Raw genomic sequence first — 23,063 nt, 5'->3', positions numbered from 1 at the left:
TTGGGAGACCAAGCATGATATGCATATCCATTATCCTCATCTTTTTACCACTTCAGGTATGTCTCTATACTTGTTCGAGGATGAACGTTTATTTTAAGAGGGGGAAGATGTAACGACATGGCCGGTCGTTTTGAGAGTATAAGCCCCGATCCCTTATTTACTGCTCCCTCTATTTCATTTTATGGTTACTTAACTTGTCGGGGTGCTTGGTGTCGGGTTCGAGAGAATTTCGGAGTGAAATGGGACACATAGTCCCTAAATTTGAAGTTTAAGTCGTAGGAGTTGACCGTAGTTTGATTTGTGTACAGACGACTCCGGAATGGAGTTTTGACGGTTCCAATAGCTTCGTATGGTGATTTTGGTCTTTTGAACGTGTCCGGACGTTGATTTGGAGGTCCGTAGGTCATTTCAGCGTGAGTTGGCGAAAGTTGGAAAATTGATGGAATTTTAGGAAGTTTGATCGGGAGTGGACTTTTTGATATCGGGGTCGGATCCCGTTTTCGGAAGTTGGAATAGGTTTTTAATGTCATTTAGGAATTGTGTGCAAAATTTAGTGTCAATCGGAGTTGTTTTGGTATGAATCCGCGTTGGTTTCGGAAGTTCATAAGTTCTTAGGCTTGAATCGATGCGCGATTCGTGATTTTAGCATTGTTTGATGTGATTATAAGGCTCGACTAAGTTCGTATGATGGATTTAGGACTTGTTGGTATTTTTGGTTGGGGTCCCGGGGGCCTCGGGTGTGATTCGGACCTTGTTAGGCGCATTTCGGATCATGTAGAGATTGCTGAAGTATGGTTCTTCTAAGTTCTGGTTTCCTTCTACGCGTTCGCGAAGGTGTTCCCGCGTTCACGTAGAGTATTCTGAGTTTTGCTGGTAGATTTCGCTTCGCGTTTGTGAAGGAGGTCCCACGTTCGTGAACGGGCAGAACCTTGTACACTGCGATCGCGGATTTGAATCCGTGTTCGCGGAGAGGAAAGCCAGCCTGGGTGGACTCCTGCGTTTGGTCTACGCATTCGCATAATGGACTTTACGATCGCGAAGCTTGTGAATCGTGTGCTCCACGTTGGCGACTGATCCTCGCGTTCGTGTAAGAGGAAAACTGGGCAGTGGCATCTTTGTGCTTCGCGAACGCAAGGAATTTTCCGCATTCGCGAAGAAGGAATAACTGGGCATCATAACTTAAAATTCAAAACGAGGGTTCATTCTCTTATTTCACATTTGGACTTTAAGAGCTCGGATTAAGGCGAGATTTTGAGTGATTTTCAGATGAAGTGTTGGGGTAAGGATTCTTAACTCGTTTTTGATTAAATTTCACTAATCTATCATTAATTTCATCATGTAATTAGAGATTTGGGGTGGAAAATTGGGGAAAAGTGTAGAAGTTCTTAGACCAAGTTTTTGGGTTTTGAAAGGCTAAATGAGGTTGGATTTGGATAATTCTTGTATGGTTGGAATCGATATCGAATGAGTGTTCAGTTTTTTTATAATTTTGGTCGGGTTCCGAGATGCGGGCCCCGGTTGAATTTTTAGGGCAATTTTCTAATTCTTTGCTAAAATCATAATTTCATTATTTAGATTAGTTTCCTATAGTTATATTTATAGTATGTAATTGTTTTGGCTAGATTCAGACCGTTCGAAGTTGGAAGATCGAGGGAAAGGCCTTATAATTGATTGATTGAGCATGCTCTGAGGTAAGTGACTTGTCTAACCTTGTGTGGGGGAAATTTCCCTTAGGATTTCGTACTGTGGTGATAACTTGTGATATGTGAAGACTGTGCACGCAAGGTGACGAGTGCGTACACTGGCTAAATATTGCAAATCTGGTTTTAGCTAAGTATTTTCCTTTTATGCCTTAACTGAATTACTTTAGCATGTATAGTCATTATTTTTAGCCTAACTTCACATGTCTACTTGTCTTATCTCTCATTTGCAACTTGTACTACATGCTTAGTTGAATTACCTGCTTTCTTGATTCCATATTCATTATTTAACTATGGGATTCTTTACTTGAAATTGATGTCCTTGACATATCATTGTTTTAGTTGTTATGTTTTGGTTTTTGGTGATTATTGTTGAGGTGATTGTTTGGTTGTTGCATGAGGTTTCTGTCATGCCGTGGTTATTATTGCACGAGGTTTCTGTCGTGCGGTTGTTATTGTTGCATGAGGTTTCTCTCGTGCGGTTGTTATTATTGCACGAGGTTTCTGTTGTGCGGTTGTTATTGTTTGCACGAGGTTTCTGTTGTGCCGTTGTGATTATTGATACGCATGCGGTGGTATAAGGTCTAGGTGTTGAAACGCATGCGGTGAGATAAGGTCTCCTTGAAACGCGTGGCTAGTAGGGGAACTACTAGAAGTCATGCGGTGTGATAAGGTGGGCTAAAAGACGGGATGCTATTTCGGGAAAATGATTTTCAAAACAAAATATAAAGGCTCCCGCGGTGATATAAGGAAAGATTGTGAGTTATTTTTACATTTGGGACTACGAGGCGGTACCTCGGGAGTGCCCCTGTTGATTTTCTCTATATGTTGTACTATTGTATGTTGTTCCCTTAATATGTAAGGTTCTTGTATTCTTTCATGTTATATTTGTTGTTTCTTGATTCCGTGTTGTTACTTTCGGTAAATTTTTATTGTTTCACTTCCTTGTCATTCTTATTATTTCATTATATCTTATGCCTTGTTCTTATTATCTCCAGTAGGGCCCTGACCTGACCTCGTCACTACTCTACCGAGGTTAGGCTTGGCACTTACTGGGTACCATTATGGTGTACTCATACTACGCTTCTGTACATGTTTTGTACGGATCCAGGTACATCTTATCAGCCTCTGTGTTAGTGTGTAGGGTGACTTTCTTATCAGAGGCTTCAAGGTACACCTGCCCGCGTTCGCAGGCCTAGGAGTCTCCTTATATCCCGTATTTTCCTTGTTTCTTTATGTTTCTTGATAGAGAGTGATGTATAGGATTGTGAAACATTGTGTCTAGAGCTTGTGACTTATTTCTTACCGGATTTTGGGAGTTGTATACATGTTGAGTTACAGTTTTACTTTATATAGTTGTTGACGTTTTGAGCTTTTAGATTACTATTTCAGTTGTTCTGCGTGCTTGTTAGGCTTACCTAGTCATAAAGACTATGTGCCGTCACTACATCTTAAGGAGGGGAAATATGGGTTGTGACAGTATCATCATATATCAATATCATAATCCTCCCTTATTTCACCTATTGCGGCATGCAACCCGATCCTACCATATTTTAATATCACAATCCTCCCTTATTTCACCTGTTGCGGCACGCAACCCAGTCCCATCGTATTTCAATATCACAATCCTTCCTTATTTCACCCGTTGCGGCGAGTAACCCGATCCACCATCAATTTGAATTAACAATAACAATTCAATAACTCAATTTACAAGAATTTCTACAATCAAAGAGTATGAGTACACGATAATAAAGGAACCACGTAATAATCAAAGGAATGCAACAAATATTACAAAAAAAAGGACAAGTAAAGCATGTGACAACTAAGGTGTGCAACTAAAACAGTTAAGACAAGTAGAAAATAGGCACGGAGTCATGGAAGGGACTCAACAATTTAAAGGTAACAAGACAATAAGGAAGGCAATAACTTCAACTCAAGCATATAAGGGAAAACTAACAAGTAAGAGGTACAATAAGTGCTAACAACGTCAAATAGAGCATGTAAGCGTAGATTAACAATGAGAGATATAACACGTCATGACAATTCAATTAAAGGCATGAAAATAGTCTAGATAACCTAAACCGGTCAAATACCACATATAGCCCGTCTACCCACTCGTCACCTTGCGTATATGGCTTTCACATAACACAAATAGCACAATCAACTTGAATCCTAAGGGGTAGTTCCCCCCCCCCCCCCCCCTCCACAAAGTTAGACAAGATACTTATCTCAAAGAAGTTAAATCGATACTCTAAAATGGCCTTGTCGTGTGAAACAACCTCTGGGCGGTTCAAATCTAGCCAAAATAACTTCACATCATAAATAAAAACCATAGGAAATAATTAAGGATAACAAAGCTTCGATTTTTAAAGAAAACTAAAAAGTCAACACTGGGCTTGCAACTCGGAACCCGATAAAATTCACAAAATCTGACAACCCATTAAATTACGAGTCCAACCATATTAGTTTCACTCAATTCTGACTCCGAATCAATGTTCAAAACTCAAAAATTCACTTTAGGAAAGCTTAGACAAAAAGACCCCAATTTCTCTTTAAAACTCATAATCCAAATGCCAAAATCGAAGATAGATTCATGAAATATAATCAAAACCGAGTATAAAACACTTACCTCAATCCATGTGGTAAAATCTTCTCCAAAATCGCCCAAATCCGAGCTCCAAAACCATGTGAGAAAAAGTGACTAAATTCTGAAATAAATTAAAAAAATGCAGCAGTTGTTATAACTCGAATCAGATCCTAGATGACCCCAAAACTCACATTTGATAAGTTCAACATAATCCTTGCGAGATTATATCCATGATAGCCTCTTGAATCATCCAATTTGGCTTTAAAATGAGGGAGATATGATGTTTGAAATTTTAAAGGACGTCTGAAAATTTAAGAGACAAAAGTGACATTTTTGTAATTATTTTACACCAGAAAATTAGCAACAAAAGAATCTTCGTTTTAGCACGCAAAACTCATCCGGAACCTCCCGGATACAAACCATATATGCATTTTAATCATAAAACATGCTACGAACCTGCTTGCGCACTCAAAACACCGGAAAAAGATCATCTTAACCCGATATTGACCATGGTCAAACTCCAAATCCTTAACTAGTTTCTCAACCAATGATCCAAAATACGCCCGAGCCCCTCAGGACCCCATTCAATCATACCAACAAGTACAAATACATTATTTGAACTTATCCTAAGCCTCAAAACACCGACGAGAACATCACAACAAAGAATCGAGGCTCAAACCGAATAGAATTTCTCTTAAGTTGTTAAATCTTCATTCTTTCAAAAGAGTGTCCGAATAACACTTAAACACTTCAGATTACTTCCAAATTTTGCACACAAGTTCAATTCAACTATATAGACCTATCCAAAGTCTCAGAACACCAATTGGTGTCCAATAACACCATAGTCAACTCTTAAGTTCTTCAAATTGCCAACTTTCGACAAATAGTGTCAAATCCTTCTAGGAATCTCCAAAATCGAATTCGAGTATACGTACAAGTCCAAAATCATCATACTAACCTATCGGAATCATAAAAACTCGAATTACGGGTCTGTTTACCCAAAAGTCAAACCTTGGTCAACTTTTCCAACTTAAAGCTTCCAAATCGAGAGTCATTCTTCCAAATCAATGCCGAACCACTCGAAAACTAAAACCAATCATACGCGCAAGTCATAATATATCATATGAAGCTATTCAAAGTCTCAAACTACCGAACGGAACACTAGAGCTCAAAACAACCGATTGGATCATTACACATTGATAGCATAATATTTTCTTCCCCTTCCCCTTTCTCCTTCCCCTCCCCTGATGCAATAAGAAAAATATAAAAAGTAAAATGATAAATTAAAAAAATAACCCTTTAGTTATTCTTTTGTTGGTCTTGATTGAGCATAACTTTATTGGTTGAGAAGGCACACTCTTTACGATTTTTCGTGGTCAAATCACATGCTCATAGCTCATGTCCTATATGATAAACGTGGCTTGAAAAAGTTGCTTAAATTAATTCTCTTGTCTTTTCTTTTCGTTTATCCAACAGCCCAAAAAGAAAATAAAGGGAAAAAATAGGAAGAATTCAGTGTATGGTTTTTGCCTCGCTTGTATAACACCTAATCCATTACTTCTAATATCGTACGCGGGATGTTTGTCAGGATTCGTTGAGTCCTCTTGATTTGGTTGGTGCCTCAATGATGAAAATCAGATAAATAAAAGATCAAGATATTAAAAAGTTCAAGAATAAAATATATCTATTCTTTTTCAATTGAGCTCATAGAGGAATTCTTAAGTAGCATTGAAATTGCATTCACCACTTACAACTTCACATTAAAATCTTCACTTCAGCGTAGTCGGTTTTAGGATGTTAAAACATTGATTACTAAATAATACAGTATTCACTACTCATTAAATATGAATTATCTTATAAATATGTAGTATTTCTTAAATTGTTCACCGACACCTCTAAAAAAGCGTGCGCCGCTGCCACTATTCACGAATTTTTTTCTCTTATATATGTTGTTCAAGTCTAATGCAACGATTACAAAGAGGTGAATGGACCATGGATTTGATAGGTTTAGTTACACCATATATCATTTTTGACACAATGTGTAGATATACATGTAATAAGTTAATAAATTTGAAAGAATTAACTTGTAATCTTAAAATTGTAATAAATGAGAATCTTAAAGATTGAGTCCATTAGGATTAAGTCCTTGATTCAGTGATAAATATAAATGTATAAATTTTGGTCATTAAGATTCAAATCCCAACTAAAAAAATAATGTGATTTCTTTCTATATTTCTAAGTCTTATTGAAAAAAGTTACTGGGTATCTATACTGGTAAAAATAGTTGATACATCCATTTTACAAGTCAAGGTGTGCGAAATGTGGCTCGAGACACTACCATTATAAAACAGGAAAAAAAAAGTATGAAGGGTGCACCAACAGGAATAGAGTTAGGTGGAGGTAAGGGGTTCAATTAAATCTTTTATCCCAAAAGTTGTACTGCACAAGTTTTGGTCATATATAATCGTTGAATCCCTTTAACATAAGAAAAGATTCTAATATTGTTGTACACGGGGTGTGAAAATTACTTTCAATCATAAGTTGAATCATAAATGTGGCTTTCTAGTATTTCTTTTGAAGAGTTTAAGTTCTCAATTTACAGTATATATACAAAGATGTCATTTATTAGATAATTATATGTAAACTTTTGATGAGCATTAATTAATCATCTAATAATAATGATAACTAACCCATATCACATATTAAAAATTATTGCCAATATAAGTAAATCTTTATACTATCATTATACAGTCAAATCTCTCTATAACGGCCTCATTTGTTCCGAATATTTTTGGATGTTATAGCTAAGTGTTGTTATAGAAAACATATATTATGACATAACATGAAAATTGATTCCAGAAAAACTTGACTTTTATAATAAAGTGCTATTATATAGGAATGATGTTATACTGAGATTTTACGGTATATCACTTAAATCTTTTTTAAATCCCCTTGTACTTGTTCCGCCTCTAACATCGGACATTTGCCACTACTCACGGGCTACCAACCATAAAGAATTGGAAAATTCAAAAATAAACTAAGATCTACGGATCTGATAATGTCCAAATACACACGTGGAATACAAAAGGGGCCACCTATATGATATGGAAAGAAGATAGCAAGGAGCCAGTTGAGATGTCACCATTAGACTGAGTTGACCACTAAAGAGAGTACTCATCTTCCTTGCGCCTGTCTTCATCCTTGTATAGACTTTTTCGTTTATATTTATTTACCCTTGAAAACTATGTACTAACTACAATTTATATCATTATTAATAATAATAATTACCCTAATCTAATCAAGTGTCACCTTTCTAGTCACCCCTTCACGTTTTATATAAACTTGAATTGAACTATGCATTTCCCTTTTTTATATTATTCCTACGATGTTGAGTTTTAATCATGAGTGCTACTACTTTTTATTTGTTGCTTTAACTAAATAAATTTGATTTAAAATCATTGCACCAAAGACTTTAACTTTTCCCTCAAATCTATCCTTACAACGTCAAAGGAAAGCCTTTGAGCAACGGTCAAGTTGTTTATATGTGGCCGGGTTCGAGCCATGAAATCAACCATTAATAATTACATCAAGGTAGGCTGCCTATATCACACCCCTTGAGGCACGACCCTTTCTCGGATCCTGCGTGCATGCGGGATGCATTGTGCACCGAGCTGCTTTTTTATCCTTACAACATCAGCCATTCACCACTGACTCGTGCCCAAGGTTTTGCAGCAACTATTTTACCCTCCTACTGATTGGGGCTGGCACCTGCCCGACGAAGCGCCATCCAATTTTGGGGCTAGTTGATGCAACAAGTGAGTTGTTACATATTTCAATTTCCATGATTACCATCCTACTATCTTAATCGACCAATTTCCTTAGTGTTATCTAGGTATGGATAATCTATACAATTTTTCTTAAAAAAACCTATTAGCCTTACAATTTCCGATCATTAAAAAAAAGGGTTTTGACACAGTTACCCACAAAAACAAAACTATTTACTCTTGTCTACCCATTTATTTTTCTACCCATAAACTAATTATATTTCCTACTCATAGTAGTTTTTGTGGGGAATTTTTTCTTTATTCTCCAATTCTTTTTTATTTCTATGCTTCTTTTCTTTTTCTTTTTTCTTTTCTCCTTTTCTTTTTTCTCGGTTTCTTCTTATTTTTTCTTTTTCTTTCTAATTCTATTTAACCTTTTTTTTAATATTCTTTTTCTCTTCATACTCTAATTCTATTTACTGTTTTCACTATTTTTATTTATTCTTTTTTATACTATTACAAAGAAAAATAAAATCGTGTACCACTTAAATGTAGCTAATACAACCAAAAAATATTAACTACCATATGATACCAGTATAGTATATAGCTATACCAACAGGGTATACAATTGTACGCAAATAGTAAAAAAAATTTAATTCAATTATTAAACTGAAATAATATCAGTTGTCAATAAAAATTTCAAAAAACTCTAAAAGGATCTAATTTTAAGAGTATACCATTACATTATATAACATACTATAATATTTTTTTTGCACTTTCAATTTGCCCCCCACGCTGGGTAAAAACTTAAAGCAAATTAAAAGGGAAAAGGCAAGTGAATTTACGTGTAATAAGTATACTATTATAGTATATTATATACTATTACAACATACTGTTACAGTATATTGCATATTATTACAGTATACTATAACAATATATTGTATACTATAATAGTATACTGTTGCAGTATAACTATATACTCTATAGTATATTGTATACTGTAGCGGTATACTGTTAGGTAACTGTGTTCTTCTTCGATTATTACAATATACCGTTGCAGTATATTGTAAACTATAATAGTATACTGTTGCATTATAGCTAGTATACTGTTGCATTATAGCTATATACTCCTACGATATACTGTAGCTGTGTTCTTCTTCGATTTTCAACTGAAAATTTCGATCTCAATCACCTCAAATCAGCTCCAAATGCTATCAAATTTCAGTATGAACTTCCAGAAGGTACTATAAGCAATATTTAACAACACCCACTTTGAATCAAACAAGAAATCTTCAAAATAAAAATTTTAAATTCAAGGGCCAAGGCAAGAGCAAGAGTTAGGGAAAGAACAATCAAAAAAAAGTGGAGCAGAATTGAAACTAGCCAGAGGTCAACTTCTCAGATAATCAGATCTAATTTCTTTTAGAAGAAGGATATAAGGGAAATGGAAGAGTTTGTCCAAGTCTTCTTCATGGAGGCGAAATTTATCCAAGTCATATACATCTGGGTATGTCAAAAGGAAGAGTTTGTGTGCAAGAACTAGCTGGGGTTGTTGTGTTCCTTCTTCCGCATCCATGGCTACCTTTTTCTTTGCTATTTCTTGGTTTTTTTTGTTTCACTGTATTTCAAATTCTTTCTTGTGGAAGAGTTTATACAAAGTTAATAACCGGGTAAATAGTTTTGGGCGCATGGGTAGGAGTAGTAAATAGTTTGGGCCTGGGCATTAAAGGGTAAATAGTTTGGAATTGATGGGTATAAAGTGAGATTTTCTCTAAAAAAAAAAAAGTCTTACAATTTCCAGAAAAAAAATTGCAAAAGACATAAAGGTTAACTTAATCAATTAATTCTTATAATTAATGCTATTAAGTACTCCCTCTGGTTCACAATAAGTGTCCAATTTGCTTTTTCATTTTGATTCAAAATAAGTGTCCAGTTATGTAATCAAGAAAGAATTCAATTTGTTTTTACAAAATAACCCCTATGTACATATCCCTAAAAAGTTTTCTTACTCCTCACATTAAATGTTTAATTAGGGGTAATTTAGTCATAGTAGGTATTTTTGTATAGAATTTAGTATTTTCTTAATGGGCGTGCTAAAAGCAAATTGGACACTTATTGTGAACCGGAGGGAGTACTAATTTTTTTTTTTTTTGATAATGTGCTAAAATCTTAAACACAAATAAAAAGGGCATGAAGGAGTACAATTGATCATTATATAAAACACCCAAACTTAATTAAGTGTTGCCTTACCACTTGCCCGTCCATGCCTCCATGGTTATAAACCTAATAAACTATTCATATTCCCACTTTTATTATTCCTACTCTATTGATTTTTTTAAAATCATGGGTACTCTTTATTTTTTCAATCTGTATAGGTAGATCTCTGGTTTTGGAATAAAACCCAACCCCCTCTTGGATATTGTTGTTTCTATGGAAGCCTCACCATCCAACATTGGTAAGAGTAATAAATTGTCAAAGGCGAAGAAAGTTTCAAATACAGACGATTTTAGTCTTGGAAATAGTCCATTTGTCTGTGGGTGGTGGGGTTCTTTGTTAACTAGTACTAGAAGTTGTTGCTCTTTCCCTTCATATTACTACTACTATTTCTTTACAATTTTCTTTTGGACTGCTTCTTCTTCTTTCCCCGTTGCTTCACAACCTTTAGCCACTCCACCGACGGCAGTACAACCCCTTTATAATCACAAATACAACAGAGTTATTATTTCAACTAGTGCTGCTTTGGGTATTTTGCTCTTTCTTTTCTTTTGTATCATGGCTTTATTCAAGTGTTTAGGGTTCAAGTTAAAGCGACGGAGCGGAGTTCTTGATTCTAAGGTTGCAGGGGATGAAGAGGAAAATAAGGACTGCTCAAAAAAGTTTGGTGTGAGGAGATTTACGTGTGATGAGGTGGAGAAATTTACTATGAATTTGTCACGGTCTAGGTTAATTGCTTATGGAGGATTTAGCACAGTTTATTTAGCACAATTTCCTGATTCACTACTAGGGGCTGTTAAAATAATAGACCTTAGCAGTGAACGTTTTCAGAAAGTTTACAAACAAGAATTGGATATTTTGCTTCAAATCCAACATGAAAACATAGTCAAATTTCTTGGATATTGTGATAATGGAGAAGAAGGGATGTTGGTATTTGAGTATATTTCAAACGGGACTTTACAGGAGAAATTACATGGTACTGATGCTAGAAAAATGTCATGGAAAAATCGTATGGCTATAGCATTTCAACTTGCTAAAGCTATTGAATATTTACATGATAAGTGTACACTCCCTATAGTACATGGTGATATAAAAGCTTCAAATGTGTTACTTGACAAGAAATTCAATTGCAAGTTATGTGATTTTGGGTCAGCAAAAATGGGATTTTCATCAACAATTTTGCCACCAAATTCGTCGACGAATCGTATGATGCTTGGTTCTCCAGGTTATACAGATCCTCACTATTTAAGAACTGGCATTGCATCAAAAAAGAATGATATATACAGCTTTGGTATAGTTATTTTGGAATTAATTTCTGGGTTTGAAGCACTTTCTTCTGATAGTGGAGAAAGGTTAATATCAAAAGCTGGTAATATATTAAGGGATGCAACTAAGGTAGCAGAAATGGTGGATTCAAGACTTAATGGAGCTTATGATTTGGAGGAAGCTAAGGCTATGGTTTCACTAGCAGGATTATGCCTAGGTGATTCACCAAGCCTTAGGCCCTCTGCTTCTGAAATTTTAGACACTATTACAAGTAGAATTTCTTCAATTTCATTTCAATTTTCTCCTTACCAAAAAATTTGACTGATTATTAGTATCCTTAAAAGAGCGAATAACAAGTGATTGGTTGAGTTCTGTAAATTAATTTGTATAGGGTTCTATTCTGCTATGTTTGTTTGAAAGAGAGGTTATACTTAGTACTGTAGGCAATGAATTCAATTTGAGCGATTCCATGCTTGAATTTGAAATTTGAATGCATAGTTTTCATAAATTCTCAGGAATAGTATTTTATTTTTATTTATTTCCCCTTTAATTTTTGTTTTCCGTGCTACTCCACAAATTTATGCAGTTGTGAACTGTTAATTATTTTGAGGTTTTCGAGGTCTACTAAGTCAATCTTGCAGGCATACATTAATGGGAGGGCACAATGTCCCTGACGAATAATAAATTACGTACATTAGAAGTGACCCACCAAAAAAAAGAAAAGGAAAATGGCTCCCTGGCACTGGATGGGCAACCACAACTAATTTATAAGATTCGTAAAGTAAAAGGCTAGCACGTTTATTTTTCTAAAGTCTTTTTAAAGCATCTAAGAATAATTTATATTATCAGCAAATTAAGGCCATTCGGACTATGCCAATACGAAATACTTCTAATCTACTGCTCTAAGCAAAGCCAATTTTCTTGCTTCTGCTTCTGATATGGAGCCTGGATTTAACTTACATGTATTGATTGTGAAAATAATTTTTCACTATCAGTATATTTAAGTTGTTATGCTTTACTCCATACGGTCCAAAATAAGTGATTTTTTGGATGTTTTCACACAGATTAAGAAATCCACCTTTTAGCATTAATTAACAATGGAATTGACCATATTAACCTTTACTATCTCACATAAACACTCCTAACACATATTCCAACACTATTTACTCCAAGGACAATGTAGAAAAAAAATAATTAATTCATTCTTGAAATATGAAAAAATCACTTATTTTGGACCACAAGAAAAAGGCCAAAAAATCACTTATTTTGGACCGGAGGGAGTACTATCTTTTAGGTGATCCTACACTATTAAGATATAGAAGTTAAACTCTTCATATATTATCATGTTGTCTAGTCAAAGAAGTCTAATATTAATTGCTATTACCAAGTTAGCAGGGCAATTACAGGAGGCGAGACGCAATTTTAGCCTTAGTTTGCAAATTTCTCCCATGTGGGACTTCATAGCAACGCATGTGTTAATAATGTAGGGGACCAAACTTTAAAGCTTTTTACAGCTCTTACAATAATTGCTATGTACCAGTGAGCTGCCTGTTCATTTCGACCACTTATTACTTGATCCACTGAATTTGATTTCACAGAACGATATCCAGTAAGCTTGAATGTTTCTATGATCCGAAAGTTCTGGCAAAGATAATAAGATGTTGCTCTCATTCCTCTTTCTTTTCCTGCTTTGCTAATCTTCCCCTTTAGTCACTTTTGATCAAATCTTTCTTGTGTTTTCTATTCCCTCATGTGAATCGGTTTGCTTCGTGCTAACCATCTCAACCGATCAATCGGAGTAAAACAAACTAGTAATATGGAACTGCTAAAGATGGATAAAACACTAGGTAGAAACTAGAAAGTGAGAAAATCCATTAACATCCAAGTTTTGCAAGGAACTAATAGTAGTATGGTCAGTGAAACTAGTTCAAAAATTAAAATGTCATGGTTACTACATTTTATGAAGGGACTCTTGAAACCTCCTCCAGTTTTCCTGTTCAAATTTCATTGAGCAAATCATGGAACATATGCGTACAACTATTGAATCTGCTGAAATTATCGTCAATCTACATTTGTAGTACAAGTCCAAAATTCAATTACTTAACTGCACAGGATATATATTTCACTACATAACAACACAAAAAAATTTTAGCAGTCTCTGCTGGGTTAGTCTCCAACAACCAATCGAGAAGAGAAAGAAAAATGGAATATAGTAGCTCTCGTTGGGTTGGTAGCCGCTCAAATTTCTCCTTAAAAGGAAAAAAATGGCCACCACAAACTGTGGTGTCATTCTGCAATAAAATCAATAATCTGGATACATGTTCCAAAGTTCAAATTGTTCTTAATAGCACCAGGTCCCCCCCCCCCCCCCCCCTCCGCGCCAAAAAAAACCAAAAGTATTATTCAAATCCACCCTCATTGCATTCTAAAGATTAAAACAAGATTACCATGGATGGATTGGAGGAAGCACCTTTTAACTGTTATAATGAAAGTTAAAACGCAATCTCCTGAAGTTCAAACAGCTCCTCCATCCCTACCAAGAGTCATTTGAAAGATGAGAGCAACAGCCATTTTTCTTTGGTTCCAAATTGTCGGAATTCAGTCTACAGTGATCTTGAGAAACATCTTCAGTTCTTGTACAACTTCTGGGGATTGGAGTAGAACTAATATACTTTTGACATTAATGTAAGTTCTACGTAACTGCAGCAAACAGGGCAGATTACTTACAAAGGAGAAACACACATTAGTCATTGCTCAAATAACTTCAACGCAAACTTCAACTACCACAAATCACTCTATCTAAACACCTATCACTAACGTGAGTGAAAAGCTTAGGGATCTGAAACACCTATCACTAATGTGAGTTGAGAAGCTTGGGGAAAATGCATTAACACTGCCTTCTTCGTTTCAGACTAGTACCACTTGGAGGTCGCTGTTGAAGGTTATGCGACGGGGAGTAACTAATGTCAGGCACAAACATTGAGCAATCAAAAGGATTCTGGTAAGTTTTGGGCCAGTAAACTCCAGAGGCCGTAGGTGGGGAAGGTACTTGTGGCACTGCCCAAGATGTGTCTGGAACCTGACCCAAGCACGCATCACCGTCTAGTTCTTCATCTTCAAATCTCAAGATAGACGTAGAGTCTGACTCTCCAAGTTTCCCACTATCCGCCTGATAGATTTCAATGCAAGAAGAACTAAATTAGGAGGCACTCTGATTATTGAACATAATCCTGTGCAACTTATTGATAATCCATTGAACAGATTATCTCTTTATCTAAGCATTCAACTTTGGCAAAGAGGCAAGAGATGAAAATTTCCCTTGGGAAAATGAAACACAGTTGAAACAGAGCAAAAATCATGAACGAAGATAGAACCCAGTCTGCTTGGGTTACGCCAGTCTTGTCCAAGTCAAGTGATGGTGAAACACATGAGCCGCCATTTACAGTCAAAAACAATGTTGTCAAACTCTCCAATAAAATACCTTCGGCAACATGAATCCCCATTTTTTGACTAGTCATATTTAGAAAATATATGGTCGGAAATGTTTCTTTAACAACTAAGCACCCATAGAAAAAAAATAATGTGATTGACACCTAGAGGCATATTTTTTGTAGCAAGAATCACATTTAAAAAAAAGAAAAAGAAAAAGAGAGCACTGAGGTAATAGCTAAAGCTGCTTCTTATAATCACAACCCTAAGCAAGGTTGTTAATCCGGCCACATTCTAATATTGATGCTGCGCCTTGACTGTCTATATTGAACCCTAATCAAGACTCTGCATTCCAAGCATTCGAGAGCCATGGATTAGTTGGCAAAGTGCAAGTCCACCAATATGGCAATACTCCAACGATCTTTAGCACCTTAGTGTTTGCCATATGACAGGGGAAGGGCAAGTTTGTGGCAAAAAGCATCTGTCCAATTGAAAGATTGACTTGGGGGCTAACAATGTCGATTCCACCTAAAGTGGTCCAACCAACAGATAATCCAACCACCTAGCTCATTTTTTCCCAGTTTCATGTCTTCAGATAAAAAGATGTTTTCCTAGGTTCCTTGTTGAGGCAAATACATGTACACAACTTAAACCCTGAAGTACACATAACAGAGCACGCATGCCACACAACCGCACAAGATTAGGGATTTCTCACATTTAGATGATTAGTCCAGTACAACCAAGTCTAGTGAAGGAGATAACTAAAAAATAAAAAGAGATGCTACTCCCTCCGGTCCACAGTAAGTGACCAATTTGCTTTTTTATTTTGGTCCAAAATAAGTGTCCATTTATATAATCAAGAAAAAATTCAATTTGTTTTTACAAAATTACCCTTATGTACGTATCCGTAAAAAGTCATTTACTCCTCACATTTGAGAAGAGAAGTGCTACTATAACTATGGTGCAACATTTAATAAAAGGTAGTTTAGTCACACTAACTATTTTTGTCTAGAATTTAGTATTTCCTTAATGGGTGTGCCCAAAGCAAATCGGTCACTTATTGTGGATCGGAGGGAGTAACTACTAGAAGAATAAATAATGAAATAAGATCTAAATCATACCTCAGATGATCAGTCATCCATTGTAAGCACATTTCTGATTGACATGCAATCCAAGAAATTCATCTACAATAGCCATTGTTTATACAACAAACAACAAAAGCTAAGACTTAAAAACGTACCCTAGATGCTCCATAATCCATGTATTCATAATTCTGATTGAAATCGTTCAGGCCAATAAATTCATCAAACTGCCATTGCGGAACTCCAGCTGCAGAACCTCCAGCAAATGGAGACTTACTAGGAGCAAAATCCCCAAGACCACTTGCCTGGGGAGGTAATACTTTGTTAACTTGAGCATCCAACGATATTGAGGCATTTCGTTTAGAAAGTGGAGCAGACTCTGCCTCTGAAACCTTCTGAATGGACTGTGGCGTCCCCGAGGATGACGCACCACCAGGATCAACAGGTTCAAGTCCTACTTTCACTCCAGTCAGCAAAAATCTTTGGTGAGCTGAGACATGAGGATTAACTGTGTGAATAGCAATATCACATTTTCGGCAAAGTAAAGCCCGATCCTCGAGACAAAAGAAATAGCCAACTGTTTCCTGCACAAATAGAATCCTTTTATCAATATTTAAAATAGTAAAACAGTAATAAAACTGAAGATAATACATCAATTACAGATAGACAAACATAGGTTATGTACATCTAAAATTATACTGAAGCACAGAAGAGGAGAACTTTCATTAGAAAGCAGCAAAATCTGATAAACATGAGGAAACATATCTGCTTTGGCTCCACAAAGGGAAAGGTAAACAGAAACCTTAGCCAGTCAAATCAACTCCAGAAAATAAAATGAAATCACTTTTGCTAAGTCAAATGGGTAACTTCTGCCTCATATGACTGTACGATATCCAACTAACTACCACAAAATCCTGAAGGTGATTAAACATCTGCAATTACAATAGAGTAAAAGCTCGGTAATGTTCATGATTTTATATGATGAGCACATGATCTTCTCTAGAAGAGAAGTTATAGGAACAAATCATTGCATGAGCATTACATATCCCAACAGGCTCATTTAATCGTATGCAATCCTAAGCTTTCAACCATTAATTGAGCTTCTATATGTTTTTTTTAACATGGAGTTATATCCCCTTTAGAGAAGAGGTTATTTCTCTTTTCCTTTTATTTGTACATTTTGAGAAGTGCATTCCCCTTAGACAAGAGGTGTGGGTTGCAAGAGCTAACCACATAGTTTTCCGTCTATAAACATTCATAGTTATGCAGGTTATGTCAAGACTACAGATTAATGTTTCTGTTTCTTAATATCTCGCTAAAGGGACTGCCAAATAAACAAAACAGGTACACCATAGTTCAACACTAAGAAGTTCCCGACAAGCTCTCCAAATGCCATATGCGAACCATATCCTACATTAAGTTCCACGAATCAGCAGCATTCGGTGGAACCATAACCAATCAAGATGGCAGAAAATTGTAACTTGGACCTCCATATGTCCATCAGTGCACAACATCTGGAGGATCGCCCAAACCACTCTCTGGCAGGTCGCAGGAAGAATACCCCTGATCTCCTTTCTTTATTTTGTTCTATATCTTCCTTTTTTCTTTTCTTTTCTATGACAATGTTGCTGGGGCCAGCTTGTGCGCACCTCGACTATTCCATTAGGTACCGGCAACCTTCCACCAACACAGGTACTTGGTAACTCTGCCAACCTTACAGTTTCAACTACAACTAAATGAACGAATAAAATAAGATTGGCACCTAGATATTAACTTTACTTGCATATATTTCCAAAACACAAAAAAAATTGAACATAGTGCAGCAGCAGTCACAATTTAAGACTTATATAATTAATAGTAGTATCAATCAATCCAAAATCACTGTCCTCTGCGTCATAAAAGCTAATAAACAAATATCGGTATTTGTAAAAATAAGTCAAAAATCAAGGATTTATCTATGATTAATTGATGCCACAAAACAAATACAAATCAAAATAACAGATGTTGAACCCTGTAGAGCCGCCGAATTACAATATCCACAGAATCCGTTTAATTTACCTAACACTCCACCACTATACCAGACATATAAGACAAAATTAAAATCACAAGATTGAGTAAATACATGAAGAAAACGGAAAGGTGAATATTACCTGGCAGATGTCACATTTAGGTATGGAAGAAGAAGAGCCAAAGAGAGGAACTCTCTGGTGCTTACTAGCCAGCTTATTAGCAGCGTGAACCTTTTCATCACAGGACCAGCACAGCGCCGCCTCGTCGGCGCAGCACAAGACGTTCGCCTCCGCAACCTCACAAACGTTACACTGAATCTTCATTACCTCTTTCTGTTCAGAGAACTAGAAAGATCTATGCTAAGTAGCGACAAAAATTGAAAAGATCTGAAGTTGCAAGTGGGTTTTACAAGAGGACCGAGGTGGTGGGTTTAGGCAGTAAATGAAAACCGAATAACGGTGAGAATAACTCTAAGAAGTAGGGAAATGGTATTTTCAATTTTGGATTTCTTGGTATTTGTATGGTTGCTTTGAGAAAAAAGAAATGGCTGTTTTTGAGAGAACGTGTCGGGTTTAGGCTGGTGACCCGCTGAGCTGGATTTGTAAGGAGATTTTATAGTGTCACATGATTTTTGTAACCGAAGTGTTTGGTTTTAATTGGGAATTTTGATATAAATATCATCCTCTAGCAACAATAATATCCATTAAAGTATTTTTATCTCTGACATCTTTATATAAAATCCAAACAATTTGAAAGTTTTGTTCTTTTTCGGAACTTAGAACAATGTCCGACTTAATAATCAATCATTGCAATAACACGGTTGTGCGTGTTTGAGCAAAAAGTCTCTAAACCTTTTGTTAAACTAATTAAGTGAATGATAATAGAGAAATTCTAGTTAAATATAATAAGTTCTAGATCCAAGATTGGTGGGAAGTAACAATCTAGAAATCGCATTAAAAATAATTTAAAGCGAAAAAGTAGTTTAATGATATTCTTGTGAATAAATGAAGGAATGAAGACAAGCAATAAATATGATTAATGGCAATAGCAGTAAATAAAGAGAATAATTCATCCAAATGTGTAACAAGGTGGATGATTCTCTTTCTGACAATGATGTAAGATAGGCAAATGTGTGAACATCAAATACTTTATCGGATCTAGTGTGGGAAAGCTTGGAACAAAACAACAAATCGAATCTTGTATAAAGATAATGTTTGTAGTTATATGGGAGTTAACTTTTCTAGAGAGAGACTTACCTACTGAAAGTACAAATACAGAGAATATTCATCCGAATATTCTTTAGAAATATCTTATTGCTAAACTAGCCGTTTTAGCCGATCTGAGTGCTCGACCTCGGCATTCACTGCTCGACTCGCCAACGTTGCTTCTTAAGCATGACCTCTGCCTAATTGATTTTTGATTCCCTATTTCAGGCGAGGTCTCTTCGATTAGATTTTGGCTCATACAGTTAGTCCCTCCGCCCATCGGGGTTGCTTTTGGGCGAGCTCGGTGGGCGGACTTCGCCAATTTGCAATTTTGAGAAATCTGAGCACATTGGCCGAGGAGTGACCCTTTTATGGCAAGGTGGTGATGTGGCGCTTCAAGAGCCACACCAGACCGTTACGTTAGTTTGAAATGGCATCATTTCATTATGCGTCATTATGGCGCATGTTCCCCATACGTTACATCGTTTCTCGCGCCTCTTTCGTTTCGAAATTAATGAGGCGGTGTTTGGGCTTTCTCGATTGGGGTGCCCATATTAAATAGGGATAGGCACTCCTCATTTGAATTGTTGCATTTCTAGAGCCTTTGAAACCTGAGTTCTTTTCTTCTTCGAGTTTCCAACTTCTGTGTTTTCTTTCTCCCTTCAGTATCTTTTGCTATTGTCATCTCCTTCATCTTTGCAGTTCCTTTTCGCATACAATCAGAAAAATGGCTAGTGCTTCCTTTGATCCTGTAACGTTGGCTTTGGACGTACCTCCTCATGAGGAAGGAGCAGCCATGGTAGAAGATGAAAACTTCCCCACCATGGATGAGATAATTCCAAGTTCGAGGAACGCTAGGTCAGACTTCAAGAACCTACCTGAGGGTGAACCTGAACCCGTCGTTTCTGCGATGGATGCGGCGGCAATTGCTGCATTTAGGGCTAAGTGGCGAATCCCGGCCCATGTTGAAATCATCCCCGCTGGTAGTGATGTAGTGCAAATACATCGCCCAGGGTACTGCGCATTTTATGCGTACTCATTCGTCGTTGCTACACACTTTATCTTCCTTCCTTGCAAGCTTTTCCTTATGCTTTCAAGTACGGTAGCTGTCCAACCGTGGTATTTCTCTCCGCCATCTGCTTCACCTCTTCGCCCCAAGTTTTCATAGGGGCACGATGATTCATATGCGCCACCGTGGGACCAAGGGGTTGGTGGTGAAGATGGACGATAAAACTAATCATCGTTTTTGGGAAAATTTCTTCTACATGAAGACAGAGCGCGTGGTATCAAACCCCAGCGGATTCCCCGAGGAGTGGAACTTTGCTTGTAAGTGTTTTTCTTCCAAATGACTTCGTTGTTTATTTTGGGTAATCTGATCGTTCTCCTTCTATTTTTGCAGTCGAGCGGGATCCTCCTTTGCTAGTCGTTGACATTCGCGACTGGGTGAGTCAGGTTTTGCCTCATACTGTGGGGATTCATGAGTGGTCGCACTTCAATGAGAGGTTTGGGCGTAGACCTGCGGCCGGTGAGTTACCTTTGACTTTGATTGTTGACCTTTATACCGTTGTTTCTATCTTCTCTTAATTATCTTACGTCACTTATAGGTCGGAGGGCTTCAAGGAGGGCGAGGGCTCCTACGCCTGCTTTTCGCCAGTTGGGTATTTTGGCCGAACCCGTACTCGCTGTAGCTGCAAGTGAACCTGCCCAGGCCGCTGCTATTCCTTGGACCCCGGCCTCACATGGTCCTAGTCGCCAGGTTATTGCCACACTTGCGGAAATTTCGGCTTCTACAGTGTTTCACTTGGTCGATGAGTCAGACCAGGGCGAAAACGGAGAGGCTCTGCTAAAAAGGCGAAGGGTAGAGGTTGATAAGAGAGTGGTCGGGGAGGAGCTGGTGGGAAGTGGACCTGAGTTGACCACGGCCGAGCCGGGGAGCGGTATGGCCTTGGATGTGGAGACCGCGCCTCCTTCGGACGTGGAGATCACCTTCATGGAGGAAGGCGGGCGACCAGAAGCGGCTGTGATCACTCCTCGGAGTGGTCCGTCAACATCAGGGCAGGCCAACATTCCCTCTTCGGCTGAGGAGAGGGCGAAGAGAGTGATCGTAGATGATTACGAGTCTGGCTTCGGTGTCGATCCCGGGGAGGCGAGGATATTCGACGAAGGGCTTACGCTTATGGAGGTGAGAACGGATAGATCCTCTCGCTCGATCATAATTCTTTTGGATTGCGATTTGTTGGAGGATACGGTGAACATGGTCCCCTCCTTTGCTCCTCTTTGCTCTGTCGCTGAAAACAAGACTCTTCAGGCGCTCCAGGATTCCGACCTGTCACTAGGCATATCCGGGATGGCTCTGAGGGTAAGTTTTTGTATTATTTCTGCAACTGGCATCTTTTTCTTCTCTTTACCGGTCTTCTTCTTACTCTTTTTTTCTTTTTCAGACTTTCATTTTGGAGATTGAGAGTGCCCGCCGAGAAGAGAGGCGGAAGGTCATTTTTTAGAAGATGGCTTCGAAGTATGTCCGTTATCATGACAAGTACCGTGAGATGCGTGCACGGCTTAGAGCAGGTGGTAACCCCCAGTCCCTTAGAGAGGAGTTGGATCAGAAGGAAAAGGAGCTTGTGCAAACTATTGGCAGATGGAGTGAGCTTGAGGGGTTGCTCAGGGCCAAGGACGAAGAGCTCGAGGTGAGCAAGGGGTCGTGGCCGAATGTGTCGACCTTCAAGCGCAGGTGGCGACCTTGCTGGCTGAGCCTGAGGAAAGCTCAATTAGAGTTGCCGGTCTGAGTAGTGAGTTGATTGAGAAGGTGGCCGAATTGGTGAGGTCCGAGGAGGCTCGGGTAGCAGCTGTGGCAAAAGCGGCGGCGTTAGAGAGCGCTATCCGAGTCCTTAGGTCTGAGCGTGCAAACGATGAGGAGACGGTTGTGCTGAGGGAGACGCGGCTTGATGAGCGGATTGGTGGTCTTGAGAAAGAAGTTGAGAGCCTAAGTGAGCAGGTCGTCGCCCTCGAGGCTGAGAAGGCACAGTTGTTGGTTCGACCTTCTTCCTCTCGTGCTTCCGCTTTTCCCGATGTTCCTCGTGATTTATACGAGATGTGGATCCATGATGAGGCAAAACTGGACGTATATAGGAGCTTGATGGCAGCGGGGAAGGTTCCTGATGCCGACTTCGAAGATGTCCGTGTTAAGGCACGTGATTCCAGGCTTGCCTCTGGTTATGACCCCGCCACACCGGGGAACAACGATGATGAAGAGGACTTGGACGGGCTTGTATCCGATCCTTGGTACGATGATGAGTATGCTGATGGCACGGGCGAAGGTGGAGATGGTGCTGTTGGGCCGGGTGACGAAGGTGACGATGGCGCAGGCGGAGATGATGCAGTGTGATTTTCTTGTACTTAGTTTTTTTTGGGAAAATTTCACATAAGAACAATTGGGCTCCCTACTTTTCAATTTTATAGCCCATATTTCAATTTACAATTAACTAGCCCAAAAATTATAGGCTAAGATTCAACATCCACCTGCAATAGATTCTCAAAATTACTATTTAATTTTTAAAAAAGATTGCTCAAGCTTTTAAGTTAATTTCAAATCAGTAACTGTGACTCAAATATTAGTTCAACAAACCAAATCCATTTGGGTGGTGAAAATTAGATTTTTAACAAGCTTAAATATGTGGGTTTAAATTACGAATTTGATTTTGTGACAAATTTGGAGTGGGTGTTATTTAGACTTGTTAGAAATAGTATAAGGAGGTTGTACATAAAATTTGAAGTCATTTAATGGAGATTTGGACCGGTTTTGAACA

The 23,063-nt window shown here is 37.8% G+C and overlaps 2 protein-coding genes across 2 annotated transcripts; one reads left to right on the top strand and one right to left on the bottom strand.

Annotated features, from left to right (window-relative positions):
* Positions 1 to 10,285: 10,285 nt before the first annotated feature.
* LOC109209446 (probable receptor-like protein kinase At1g33260) lies at positions 10,286 to 12,065 on the top strand. Its single transcript, XM_019372714.1, has one exon. It carries the CDS (start codon positions 10,482 to 10,484, stop codon positions 11,850 to 11,852), a length of 1,371 nt encoding a protein of 456 aa, XP_019228259.1. The 5' UTR covers positions 10,286 to 10,481; the 3' UTR covers positions 11,853 to 12,065.
* Positions 12,066 to 14,086: 2,021 nt separating this feature from the next.
* On the bottom strand, positions 14,087 to 18,634 carry LOC109209445 (B-box zinc finger protein 22). The gene is made up of 3 exons (XM_019372713.1): positions 18,193 to 18,634; positions 16,201 to 16,626; positions 14,087 to 14,700 (listed from the first exon to the last, which is right to left on the bottom strand). Exons 1-3 carry the CDS (start codon positions 18,373 to 18,375, stop codon positions 14,419 to 14,421), a joined length of 891 nt encoding a protein of 296 aa, XP_019228258.1. The 5' UTR covers positions 18,376 to 18,634; the 3' UTR covers positions 14,087 to 14,418.
* Positions 18,635 to 23,063: the final 4,429 nt, after the last annotated feature.

This window comes from Nicotiana attenuata, unplaced genomic scaffold (genome assembly GCF_001879085.1).
Source record: "Nicotiana attenuata strain UT unplaced genomic scaffold, NIATTr2, whole genome shotgun sequence".
NCBI lineage: Eukaryota > Viridiplantae > Streptophyta > Magnoliopsida > Solanales > Solanaceae > Nicotiana > Nicotiana attenuata.
The sequence above is the reverse complement of the archived record's forward strand: the minus strand, read 5'-3'. Positions and strand labels throughout refer to the sequence as shown.